Below are 12,882 nucleotides of genomic sequence, written 5' to 3' on the forward strand. Positions count from 1 at the left end.
AAATTTTTTAGATCTATTTAAACTTGATTTTGTAAAAATATAATGATCTATTAATGGCATTATTAAAACACTTGTTAAATTTAAAATTATAATAAAAATTAAAATTCCATAACAAGTATCACTTTCCATATATATAAAATACTTTCCAATAAAATCAAAATAAATAATATTTAAATCATCTTGTGCAATATCATCATGTTTTAATTTTGTAATCATGTGAAATAATTGTAAATGTAAATTTTCACCTAAATGTTGAATTGAACCTGAATTTTTACCATTTAAGGAAATTGAATTATTAATATTTGAATTAAAAAAATAATTTGAATGATCATATTGTGAACCTAATACATAGGAATCATAAACAAACATTAAATCCATTCCATTATGAATTTCTTTTGATAAAACATTAAAATCTGTTAAAAAATTTGTTTCCTGATTTGATTTTTGACTTTTGATTAAAAACCAAATTAATTCTTCAATTATTACATTGGCATATGGAAATGGAACTTTAGAATATTCTTTAAATAATTTCATTGATTTAGTTTTTGATTGAACAAGTGTTGATTTTCCACTTCCACCTAAAGATGAAAGATTTATAAATCTTTTAATTCTTCCTAATATCATTGCTATTAATGTATTTGGTTTACTATATTTAGATATAAAATCACTAGCTCCACTTGAATCTAATTCTGCTCCATTAGTAAATAAAAATGCAAGTTGATGTGTCATTTCATTCATTGAATGATTGGAAAATAAATTTTTAAAATTGGATATTAATTCTAATGAAAGTATTGTTCCAATCATGTTATTAGAAAATCCAGGTGAATTTTCAACTGTATCAATCTATTATAAATTAGAATTTTAAAAGAGTAGTTAAAATTGTATGAGAATATTTTGTGAGAATATTTGTAAAAATTGTTTAAAATTATTTAAAATTATTGTAAACATACATGTGTTGATAATAAAACAGATGTTGTATTTTGATTATCACAAGTATTTTCATCACATAAAATTACTAAAAGATTATCAATTTTTTGAACAGGTTCTAAAAATGGTGATTTGATTATTTTCATTTTCAATTTTGAATTTGTTTCAACATCTTTTTTCATATTTAATAATTTCCTAATTAAAATTTGAACAAATTGAACATTTTTCCCACTTCCAAATTCTCTAGATTCCTCATTTCCATTTATAAACTCTTTCCAATTTTGTAAAGCTCTTGTTTCTGAAAATTTTGATAAATTTTCCAAATTATTATCCAAAGGAAGTGAATCTGATGAAAATGAAATTGGTATTACAATTAAAAAGAATATAAATGGTATTAAAATTGCATAACTAATAAATAAACAAATATTCGAAGGAAAGAATGAAAAACAAAATTTTTTGATATTTTCCCTTTTTGATGATTTTAAAGCCTTTTTTCGATGAGATGATGATTAGAAGAATTTGATAAATTATTTGAATGATCACTTCCAAATCCTTCATTATGATGATATTCATTGTCATCCTGTGTTATCGGAGATGTTGGTGTAAATGACATGTTGAAGGCTAAATGATGATTATTTCCTTCCTGTCTATTTCTATTATTATTATTGATCAATAAGTGTTGTTGATGATGTCTACTATTCGGAGGTGATGTTAAGAGTAATTCACCATCTTCATCACCAGAGAGATTAATACTCTCTTCTGCTGATTGTTGATAGTAAAACATTTTTTTGATGGCTGAAAATGATAAATAATGGACAAAATTGGTTCACAATTAATTGAAAGCAAATGGTTTGTGAAATATCTTCAAGTGGTGACCTAATTCAATATTGAAAGAATAAAAATTTCCACACTTCTTAAGGATTCTCATTTTCAAACTCAAAACTCCAAAAACTAACTAAACAATTAATTATTTGAAAGAAGAGTGTTTTTATATTAATGATGGTGATGATGATGATGATTTTTTAAAAGATTCTAATCGTGTTAAAGTTTCACTATCAGCAATGGATTGTAAAAATAATTTAAAATCATTTGGATTTCCAACCATTTGAGCCATTTCATTCATTTTAGCATGAAGATAATCATAAAAGTCCATTTGAATGAGAACATCATTTCTGGCAGATAATCTCTTTCTATCAAATTCATTATTCATTGTAATTCCATCTTCTTCATCTTCACCTGTTAATCTCTTTGTTAATTCACTTTGTTTATCCATATCATACAAAACTTGAACTGAAATATTTAAAATCTTTCCAAATCTATTTAACAATTCATTATTATTGGTTGGATAAAGTGATAAAAGTGCCAATGTACTAAATTTTCTATGGAAACTTGAAACAATTGAATCAAATAATGAAATCCACAAATCAATGACATCAAGTGAAACTGATCCTTGTTGAATTGATTTTTCTTTTTGAATTGTTTCTGAAATTTGGAAGAATAAATTCTTGTTAAAGAATAATAATCTAGAGAATACGCAAAGGAAATTAACTAAAACTTCATTCTTTTCTTCCTTTGCATAAAACATTTCCATCATGTGTTTAACTGGAACAATAAAATGTGTTGAAGCTTCAAGTGGGAATTCAGTAAAAATCAAATCAATAATATTTGTACAAATGTAAATTACTTTTGGTTTGGCATTGTTTAAAATATTGAGGAAAATTTCATTCAATTGACTTCCAAATGTTCCTAAAAATTGTGATTTACCAAGTAAAATATAACTTTCAATAATTCTTAATGCTAAAACAAGGTAATCGTAAGATGTATCAATAATTTTAACAAGATTAGGGAAAATTGACATTAAACCTTGAACTGGTTCAGGAGCATATTGAACAGTTGAATGCCATAATTCTAATGCGTCTTCAATAAAATAGGCATGTTCTTCTTGCTCAACATCAGTACTATAACTAATTAATGGTAATAAAAATTCATATAAAATAACTGAATTACTTTCTAGTAATTTAACAATTTTAGATAATGCAGAAATAACTTGAGTTTTAACAAGTGTAGAATCAAAACATGAATTCCATAAAACTGGTAACATTTTAACCAAAACTTCACAATATGGTAAAATCTTATTGTCCATCTTTTCAACAACAAAACTAATAAGTGTTAAAAGTGATAATTTTGTATCTTCCTGTTCAACATTACTTAAAATGTGAATTAAAATTTTCATAAATGGTTCAAGATGTTCAACAAAATCATTTGGTTCAAAATCAATATCTTCACTAATGATTGTTTTTAAAGTTATCAATGAAGTTAATTGTAAAACAATATCATTACTTGATGTTAATATTGTCATTAATGTTTGCAAAATATCTTTTCTAACTGTTGGATCAAATCTTTCAACCCATCTTCCTAAAATCCACATACATTTTCTTCTAATGACATTATATTTTGGATTGAGTGCAAATTCTTCAGTTGGTAATAATTCCTTCCTCAGCATACTTGCATACCATTGAGGAAATTGAATATCATTATAGAGATGATAGGATGCCCAACCAACTGCTGAATAACAAGCATCACGCAAAATTATCTTTTGATTCTCAAGAGAGCCATATGTTTCTTATTGATATGATTTTATCATTGTATTATTGTGTTATTGATATTGGAATTTTGGAATATTTGAAAACATATATAAATTAGAATGACCAAGACAAACAATAAATAAAACAAACCTTGTAACATTTGTTCAGTAAATTGAACAACAAATTTTGAAATTCTCGATTCAAAAGTTCCCATAATAGCTAAAAACAAATATTCTCCTGCTGCTTTTAAAGTATCATCTCTATCTAATTCTTGTTCCTTTACAAATTCTTCTGGATCTTCATTCCATTTATCTAATTCATCTCCAGAAGCAACCATATATTTAGTAACGAGACATGAAACAAAATTTCTCAAAACTTCATCAGTAAAGAATTGATTATGAACAATTTCAAAAGCTTCAGCACCCTCATTTCCATTATCCTTATCATATTTTGTGCATTCAACAACAAATTTTAAAAATGTTAAAGCTCTAAAGAAAACTTTAAAATCTGTTGTTGGAGCGTATGGATCATTTTCAAAAACCATTTTAGAAAATATCATACAATATGGTAAAAGTAATTTTCTAAATCCTATTTGATGTTTAGATTGAACTCTTAATGGTATTTTAATAAATGAAGCTAATAAACAAATAATCTTATCAAAATTTTCAGTTCTATTTTGTCCAGAAGTAATTAAACTCTGTGAAACTTGATAATATTTAGAAATTATATCCGAAAGTGATCCTAAAAAATCCATAATAGTACTATTTTTATCAATTACAGAAATACCCATAGCAATTAATCTCCAAATAATTCTCGAACAAACTAAACAATTATTATATTCCAAATCATTAATATTACCAATTGATTGATAAATTCTATTGGCATAATAAAACCATAATTGACAAGTAAATCCAACAATATTTTGTGAAAACTATCAAAGTTAATATAGATCATAAGAAAATACATACTTCTTTAAATATTTTCTTTGCTTCTACCAAATTTTTAGATGATTGTTCTTTTACAAATTGTTTCAATACAATTAAACATTTACTTCTAACTTGTTCAGAACTTGATGATGTTATGCATTGAACAATATTTTCAATTAAATCTTTCCAATCAGTTGGATAATCAATTCTTGCAATTTTAGCAATAGATAAAGCGAATTGAATAATGAATTGGTTATTATTTAACAATTCATCATTATTATCTGAAATTATTAATTTTAATAAACCTTGTTTAACATATTCCTTTTCTTGATTAGAAATAACACTAACATTTTGATTAGCATTTTACATAAACTACTACTTACTAATTAGCTGATGGTCTCCAATAAGTATCAACTGAATTTTTCAAACAAATAAGTGCTAAATATCTAGCCTGTTGTTCAACTGTTGTTTTTGTTATAATTTGCTACAAATTGATGATGAATAATGGTGAATTATTTTAGTGATGTGATAATATTGATGATGAATTATATATTATAGCATTTAAAGGCTTTAAAAAATCACATATGAATATTATAATACTCACCAACAAAAGTGACAGATAGCCATTTCTCTTTTCAACTTGATGTAAAGTGTTCTCGGCAATTTTCTGTTCTTCCGTTCCTCCATTAAGTGATTTGGTCAAGACTTCAACAAGTTGAGCCTCATCGTTTGGACTCAGAGATGGAAATTGCTCTCGGGATTGCACAACTTTATTGTTCAACATTTTTTTCTCTCTTCAATTTTGTTAAAACCAAATTCACATTGTTAATATTATAATATCTAACAATCAATTCATTGTTAACTCGAGTATTTGATTCTTGTGAAAGAAGTATTGGAACATGAATGAGCTATATTGTGGAAATAATTTATTATTCGTCTACTATTGAGTAGAGGTCAAAAAGTTTAGGGAATGGATTGTTCTTACTAAGAACAAGTATTTGTTTTTCGTGTGACATGTATCCTCTGACATAGCCTTGTGAAATTAAATTACCAATCATGCATTCTGCGTGATCGATAGTGACTGGATCTTCCTCTACAAATTTAAGAGCTCCCAAAAATGATGAAATGTTAATTCTTGAAGACTGTTCATGATATTGATGCACTCTTCTCAATAAATTTCTGTAAACAACTATTTGAGCATTCTCCAGCATGAGATATGTTCCGTGCTTTATGAAGAATTCCATATTATCTCTCAAACTCTTCCTATAACTCTTTAAATCTCCAGTTCTACATGCCTTTGAGAGGCCTTTAAACTCAATCAATCCATGCTTATCACACAGCCATGAAGTTGGATATTTTCCTAGCATTAAATTTACACAAGCCAAATATTGAATAATCATCTTTTTGTTTTTTACATAATCTTCATGACAATTGTCTAAAGCAAATTCCAAATCCTCTTTAGCTTTAATAAATTTTCCTTGGAAAATGGCAACTCTTCCAGAGAAAAATTTGAAAGTAACTTGTTGACCTATAGGGAACAAGTCAAGCTCAGGAAGAGTCTTACTTGTCTCTACAGTGTCAATCAATTTCTTCATTAAACCAATATTATTCAATTTGAAATATATTCTCATAAGTATATTTACAAGATATAAAGCTCCCCATTTCTTAGAAAGACTTAAATCACCTCTATCTTTTACAGAGGTGGCATAAGCTTGTTGTATAGTTGGAACAGATTGTTCAAGTGGGCTTTGTTTTACCATACCAGATGAATCTTCATTTCCTTCATCTTGTTCAAAAACTACTTGAGCCTTTAATCCCATCCTATAAAGTGCATTACTCAAATATTGAATAATAGGACATGTCCAATTATTTTCATGTTCATAAACTTGTAAAGTAAATTCACGAAGTGTATCTTTCATTGAAGAAAATGCTGACATGTAATCCTCTTTATCAAAACAATAAATTAATGATTGATAATAATTTGTTATATAGGTTCGATGTTTTTGATGAGAAACATTCTTATTAACTAGCTGTTTTACACTATCCAATGATGGCATACTTTCCACTGGATCTTCCTCTTCCGATCCTTGTACAAATAATTCATAAAAATAATTTTCATCCAAATAATAACACACTTGACTTCCATCAGCGCTGGAAATGGATTCATCCAACTCTTGCAATAGTTTTTTCATATTTTTTTTAAAGGCTTTTTTATTTTAAATTATTGCAATAACAACACTTGAATATTTGCAAATATTATCATCTTGTAACATATAGATGTTTTATATAAACATCCAATCTCGAGAAAGACTAATTGTCAATCTAATAAATTAAATCCTATTGTACAAAAAATTGAACATCCCGATATTTGCTTGTCCGCTCATATTTTCATCATATTATCAATAATTAGTATTATTACTAATGGAAGAATGTAATATTGGTACAATTTTCATTCTGTAATAATTCCAATTTGTTAAATCCGTTTCTTAAAAACCATTCAATTCTTGTTGTTTCATGTTTAGGTATGGTTTTATAGGTTTCAAATTCTTTACGAATAAACTTTCTCAAAATTTCAGGGTTTTGCTTGTTTTTTGTTGCTCTCCAAAGCTGTCTATACAGTCCAAGTACTTGTTTTTGAAGTCCACTCAATTTAACTCCTGTGGAGGAAGCACGAGGTCGGAATGCACCCAAATTTACCATTTTTTTAAATAATTTTAAATTCAATTATCATTAAAGAATCAATTTATAATTGACTTGATTTTCGGCTATTTATTATCAAGATAGTATATACTCAGACTACCTGCCACTTCAACATAAATTGATTCTTCTATTATCTTTAAATATTTACTTCAATCCCTTCATGTTTTTCAAAAATTCAATCCAAAAAAGCCTTTGAAAACTACGCACTCCATTTTCTTCTTCCATCATCACAGATTCATCAAGTCAATAATTAAAATAATAAAAAATGTCTTCATCGCTAATCAATCCTAACCCTGAAATTTATGCAACACAAAGTATTTCTAGAAATGATTCGGAACAAGAAAATAATGAAGAATATATTGATGAATTTGATGCTTTGGAAGTTTATGATCTGATAAGAAATATTAACGATCCCGAACATCCACTTTCTTTGGAACAATTAAAAGTTACACAACATGATTTAATTACTGTAGATAATAAGAATAATTTAATTGTAATTTATTTTACTCCAACTATTACACATTGTTCAATGGCAACTTTAATTGGTTTGAGTATTAGAGTGAAATTACTGAGAAGTTTACCAAAAAGATTTAAAGTTGACATTTTCATTACACCTGGCACACATCAATCTGAAGATCAAGTTAACAAACAATTAAATGATAAGGAAAGAGTAGCTGCTGCTTTGGAAAATGAAAGATTATTATCTGTTGTAAATAGATGCATTGCACAATCTTAATAAATTTCACATCTATTGATTTCTACATCAAATGCTTTAATCACAATTTTTTCAATTTTTTCAATTGTGAATGTGATTTTGGGTAACGGTTTAGGCTCTTTACATGTCTAAATAATATATTTTAAGATACTACTTGTTCTTATGGAAGATGGATCTGTTTACGGTTTGGGAATGAATCAGATCAACGTGTTCCTGTAAGAATTAATTTCTTTGACGATAAGAATGTTCGTGGATTGGGAGCTGGTGGCAGTAGTAGTGCTGCTGTTTGTGCTCACCAATGGGTTCCTGATAAGGATGCTGATGATTGTATGAGTTGCAAGTCAATGTTTACATTCCTCAGAAGAAGACACCTGCAATTGCAGATATTGTGGTATTTTCTGTGGAAGTTGTACTGGTAAAAGAATTACTCTTCTTCGTTTTGGTTTTGATGAACCAGTTAGAGTTTGTGACAATTGTTATCAAAATCTTACAAACGCTGCTCAAACCTACAAGAGGTAATTTGTAACATATAAAACTATTTATTTAAAATTTTTGAAGTCTGGTGTTGTAAATTTACTTCTTGTCACTTATCGAATCTTTAGTACTGTATCCATAGTTCAAATCAAGATTTTACTCAACTTTTACAAAGATTTTCTCCATTTTTGACTTTTATTCCTAAAAATGTGATTATCAAACCCAATAAAAAAAACCTGTAAGCGGATCATATAAAATATCATTAATAATACGTTATTGTTTATTGGAATTACCGAACCAACATTCATTTCCTCAATCACCAACTTATATGATGAAGATTATTGAAAAAGATGCCAAAATTTCAATAGAGAACTGATTGTTGAGATTCATGACGAAAATATTTTGATGCTTAATAACAGTACTCTCTTTTCGTCATGCTTTTCAACGTTACACTATATTCGTACCATATTCTTGCCTTAAATTGAATTGTATTTCCGTGAGTAAGCGAAATGGCTTTGGTTCCAAACTAAAGTTCTTTACCTATTCTATACCCTATAAATGCAACTGTTTTCATAACCAACTGTTTTTCCAATCAAGAAAAAAACAATTAATAACAAATAACAATGCACTCTATTCAAGCTTTAAAGTTGAACAAACTTAATCTCGATCCTGCAATTTCTACATCCAACGATGACTCAGATTCGAATAAGAAGAAATATATCAAGTTCTCTGATAGATTTGGAACCACAGAACCTTTCTACAAATTCATGGTCACAAAATTCGAGTTGGTACACAACCACCTCTTAAACTTTTGTCCAGTCATTCTCATGGTTTTGGTGCATAACGACCTTCTGTCACCATTCTGGGCAGTATTAATTCAACAATACTTGACAATTATATGGACACTTTCTCTGCATTCCCTTCTCCATGCCAAGACATGTGTCGATTCCAATCAAAACTATGATTTGTTTACTGACATTCTTATTGGAATTCCATACTTTGGTTTATTCACTCCTTCCATTGCTAAATTTGGTCACGACACACATCACAATTACACAGGAACTGAAAAGGATTTGGATCACTTCTTCTTCAAGACTGAAAATCCAATTCTCCTCTTTATTTATTCCTCATTCTTTTCTGAATATTACATTTTCTGCTATTTATGGGAGAAATCTTCAGAAAAGATGCAAATTTTAAGAAGTGTTTCAATCATGCTCGTTAAATTGGTGATTTTATTGACAATGTACAAGATTTTGGGTAATTCCTTCTTGATTATCTTTTTGAGTTCAAGATTTGCAAAGAGTTACATTTTTGCTTCCTTTACTCAACTTGTCCACAAGATTGATTTGGAATCAATTTTATTCGATTTGGAAGAAAGATTGAATTTGCCAATTACTATTGATACTATTTTGCATTACACTTTCGGATACAATATTCATGTAGTCAAGTATCATGATGATCATCATGCTTACAGAATGATTTGTCCATCTGCTTACTATCCAGCTCTTCATAATTATTATAAGAAACATCAAGTGAACGAAAATAATAATAGAATTGAAAGTCCTGGAAGAAATAAAGCAATATAAAAAAAATTAATTACTATACCTATTTGAAACATTATTAAGATAAAATCCTAAAATTGGTAATTTACGTATGAACTTGTATCTTTTATAAAATGACTTTTAGCGAAAGTGTTAATAACAAATGAAACCATTTTTTAACTTGTTTTGATATGAAGTTGCTCCTGAAGTTTCTGCAGATGTTTATGATTCACATTTCGAGTAAATGAATGGCTACGGCCATATCACGATGAATGCACCTCATCCCGTCCGATTTGAGAAGTTAAGCATCGTCGAGCCACATCAGTACTGAGGTTGGAGACAACTTGGGAACCTGTGGTGCTGTAGTCTTTTATTTCTTTTTCTCATGGCTGTAAACAGTTGAAAGTTTCTAAGTTGGATTTAAAAAATAAATAAATGCAATGCAGACAGACTCACAACTTTATTCTAATGTTAAAAGCAAAATTGATTCAAAATTTTGAACTTTAAGGAAATTGTTTCAATTATTTACGCTTGTAGATGTCAACTTTCTTATTCTTCTTTCCACCTCTTCTATTCTTTCTATTCTTTCTATTCTTCTTTCTATAAGTATCAATTCTTCTCTTCTTATTCAATCTTCTCTTCTTTCCATATACATCAATCTTCTTTCTGATAACTCTCTTCTTTCCAAATCTCTTCCATCCTCTTCTCTTTCTTCCATAAGTGTCAATGTACTTGTTGAGCTTTCTATTGTTCTTTCTCTTCTTGTGTCTGAATCTCTTGAGATTTCTCTTCTTGTTATTATTCTTTCTAATGTACAAGGAAAGTGTTGAGGCAGCAGTTGTTGATTCTTCTGCAGAAACTCCTGAAGTGAAGGAAAGTGCAAGAATTGCCAATGACAAGGCAATCAATAAGATTGAAACGAATCTTTTCATTTTTTGTTTTTTTGATTGTGTTCAAGAAGTGAAACATATCCCAGTATTTAAAGATATGAAAAGAATAGTATGTTGATTTTTTTGGTATAGAAGATGAATGATTTTCCAAAAAGAGAGTGGCCACAGATTTTGGACATTGTTCATTTGGTCTTTGTTAATCCATGCGGATTATTGAACAAGAACAGATGGAAAGAACTTCAATGGTTGGATTGTGCATAAAGATGTGGAATATCTTGGAATGCAAAAAATTCCAATGTTTGAAGGACTGTAAAGAAATACGGCTGGTTACAAAAAAGTCCATTTAATTTACAAATCTCTATTCAAAGATTGGTATAAGTGATCAAAGAAACAATAAAGAGTATTGAGAAGAATTTCTGGTACCTTGAAAATATTGAAATTCATCTGATACAGTATTCTTGATATTAATTGTGCTGGTATTCGCTTGGAACATTAAAAGCAAAAGTAAAAGGAAATGCCAGCGGTGGGGTTCGAACCCACGAACCCATTCGGGATAAGATCTTAAGTCTTACGCATTTGACCACTCTGCTACGCGGGCTGGTATTCATTAAGCTTTTGTATATCTTAAATATGCATTTACTTGTAACACTTTGATTCATTTAATAGACTTTTATTTCCGCCATTACCTTCTTGTCAATAGATGCATCCTCAATCATTACTTCCTCACTCATCAATAATCCAAATAATAGAGGGAATTGAATGTAACATCTGGCATCAGTTTTGCAACTTAGCTCAAAATATTGAACTTTCAAATCTTTCAATGAAATACCACCATCAATAATGGGTACAAACTGTTGGAGGAGATTTTCAATTCGACTCATTTTCACCTTTCTTACTAAATCTCTCTTCAATCCAATAATTATCATACTTGACCTTTCACATTGTAAATAATCATTCCAAGGAGTATTTTGAGGTTTTTCACTATTATTGTCAATAAGTTCCTTCATTCGATCAAAAGACTCTTCATCACTCAAATCAAAGCAATAAATGATTGTCTTGGAACCTCTTTTATAGGCTGATGCAATTGATTGAAACCTTGCATGTCCACCAGTATCCCATAATTGAATTTTGCAATGTAAATTATTATTATACTCATAACCTTTTGAATAAAACTCAACTCCAATGGTTTGAGAATATTTTGAATCAAATAATCTTGTTGAATCTGAAAATAATTTAGCAAGTTCAGATTTACCACATTGATCGTTTCCCATTAAAACTTGTTTACAAATCATAGAGTTGGGTACATCTGATTTTTCTTTGTATGAACTTAAAATAGTTTGTATAAAGTGATGATAATATACAATACTATTGATTGGTGATTGCATAATTGGTTTAAAATACATGAAAATCTCATTGTAATCATCCAACAATCTTCCTCTCCATAAAAAACTATTTTGAGTCCAATAATATTTGAAATTTTTGGAAACTCGTTGTAATTTGAAAAGTTCATGATTCATTAAAAATCCCAAAATACAAATAAATAATTCATCAGGTAATTCCTTTTCAAAAATTGAACAATTTTCATAATTATAGACTGCATATTTCTCAACACTCTTCAGATCACTTTTTGATTCGATTAAATCATGAAAAATCTTGTTTGGAAACATTTTAGGATTTGCTAATTTGTTGATGAGAGATGATTTTTTAAGTTGTTCAACACGATCCGAATTAATGAAAGCCATTGAAGATGATGATGTAGATGAGGAGCAAACAGGTGGCGGTGGTGCAATTTTCTGAGGTTGTGATTGACCCATTTTTTTATCTTTGGAAATTAATTTGTCAATTGTTAGATGGAACTTAATATATTAATTCTGGTTACCGTTGGTTGTCATAATGTTAATAGGAAATTTAATGACGTCAATAATATTCGTTGGAAGATCATCATGTTCCATTAAATTCCATTTCAGATTTGCAATTCAACATTTTTTCTTTGAATTCATTTAATGTAATACTTTTGTTACAAAGAACAATAGTCATTGTAAAACATTCATACAATTAAATTCTATTCTTTAATTCTTTAATTAAGGATTAAAAATAATTAAAAAAAATGCCTTTCAGACAATT

General features: G+C 28.4%; 7 protein-coding genes and 1 non-coding gene across 8 annotated transcripts; 2 read left to right on the forward strand and 6 right to left on the reverse strand.

Moving 5' to 3' along the window:
- Positions 1-1,408: 1,408 nt before the first annotated feature.
- NAEGRDRAFT_70705 (uncharacterized protein) lies at positions 1,409-1,711 on the reverse strand (the record flags this gene model as incomplete). Its single annotated transcript, XM_002674054.1, has 1 exon — positions 1,409-1,711. One exon carries the CDS (start codon positions 1,709-1,711, stop codon positions 1,409-1,411), a length of 303 nt encoding a protein of 100 aa, XP_002674100.1.
- Positions 1,712-1,915: 204 nt separating this feature from the next.
- NAEGRDRAFT_70706 (importin-11) lies at positions 1,916-5,222 on the reverse strand (the record flags this gene model as incomplete). Its single annotated transcript, XM_002674055.1, has 5 exons — positions 1,916-3,549; positions 3,663-4,443; positions 4,481-4,781; positions 4,822-4,922; positions 5,043-5,222. 5 exons carry the CDS (start codon positions 5,220-5,222, stop codon positions 1,916-1,918), a joined length of 2,997 nt encoding a protein of 998 aa, XP_002674101.1.
- A 145-nt stretch (positions 5,223-5,367) lies between these two features.
- Positions 5,368-6,630, reverse strand: NAEGRDRAFT_70707 (uncharacterized protein; the record flags this gene model as incomplete). The annotated part of the gene is made up of 1 exon (XM_002674056.1): positions 5,368-6,630. The coding sequence occupies one exon, from the start codon at positions 6,628-6,630 to the stop codon at positions 5,368-5,370; it is 1,263 nt and encodes a 420-aa protein (XP_002674102.1).
- Positions 6,631-7,403: 773 nt separating this feature from the next.
- On the forward strand, positions 7,404-7,874 carry NAEGRDRAFT_70708 (uncharacterized protein; the record flags this gene model as incomplete). The annotated part of the gene is made up of 1 exon (XM_002673983.1): positions 7,404-7,874. One exon carries the CDS (start codon positions 7,404-7,406, stop codon positions 7,872-7,874), a length of 471 nt encoding a protein of 156 aa, XP_002674029.1.
- A 1,076-nt stretch (positions 7,875-8,950) lies between these two features.
- Positions 8,951-9,913, forward strand: NAEGRDRAFT_70709 (uncharacterized protein; the record flags this gene model as incomplete). The annotated part of the gene is made up of 1 exon (XM_002673984.1): positions 8,951-9,913. One exon carries the CDS (start codon positions 8,951-8,953, stop codon positions 9,911-9,913), a length of 963 nt encoding a protein of 320 aa, XP_002674030.1.
- Positions 9,914-10,389: 476 nt separating this feature from the next.
- NAEGRDRAFT_70710 (uncharacterized protein) lies at positions 10,390-10,800 on the reverse strand (the record flags this gene model as incomplete). The annotated part of the gene is made up of 1 exon (XM_002674057.1): positions 10,390-10,800. One exon carries the CDS (start codon positions 10,798-10,800, stop codon positions 10,390-10,392), a length of 411 nt encoding a protein of 136 aa, XP_002674103.1.
- A 473-nt stretch (positions 10,801-11,273) lies between these two features.
- On the reverse strand, positions 11,274-11,356 carry NAEGRDRAFT_t492. Its single transcript has one exon. It is a non-coding gene; the product is annotated as a tRNA-Leu (tRNA).
- A 61-nt stretch (positions 11,357-11,417) lies between these two features.
- NAEGRDRAFT_70711 (rab family small GTPase) lies at positions 11,418-12,572 on the reverse strand (the record flags this gene model as incomplete). Its single annotated transcript, XM_002674058.1, has 1 exon — positions 11,418-12,572. The coding sequence occupies one exon, from the start codon at positions 12,570-12,572 to the stop codon at positions 11,418-11,420; it is 1,155 nt and encodes a 384-aa protein (XP_002674104.1).
- Between the last annotated feature and the right edge of the window lie 310 nt (positions 12,573-12,882).

This window comes from Naegleria gruberi, assembly GCF_000004985.1.
Source record: "Naegleria gruberi genomic scaffold NAEGRscaffold_42, whole genome shotgun sequence".
Taxonomy (NCBI): Eukaryota; Heterolobosea; class Eutetramitea; order Acrasida; family Naegleriidae; genus Naegleria; species Naegleria gruberi.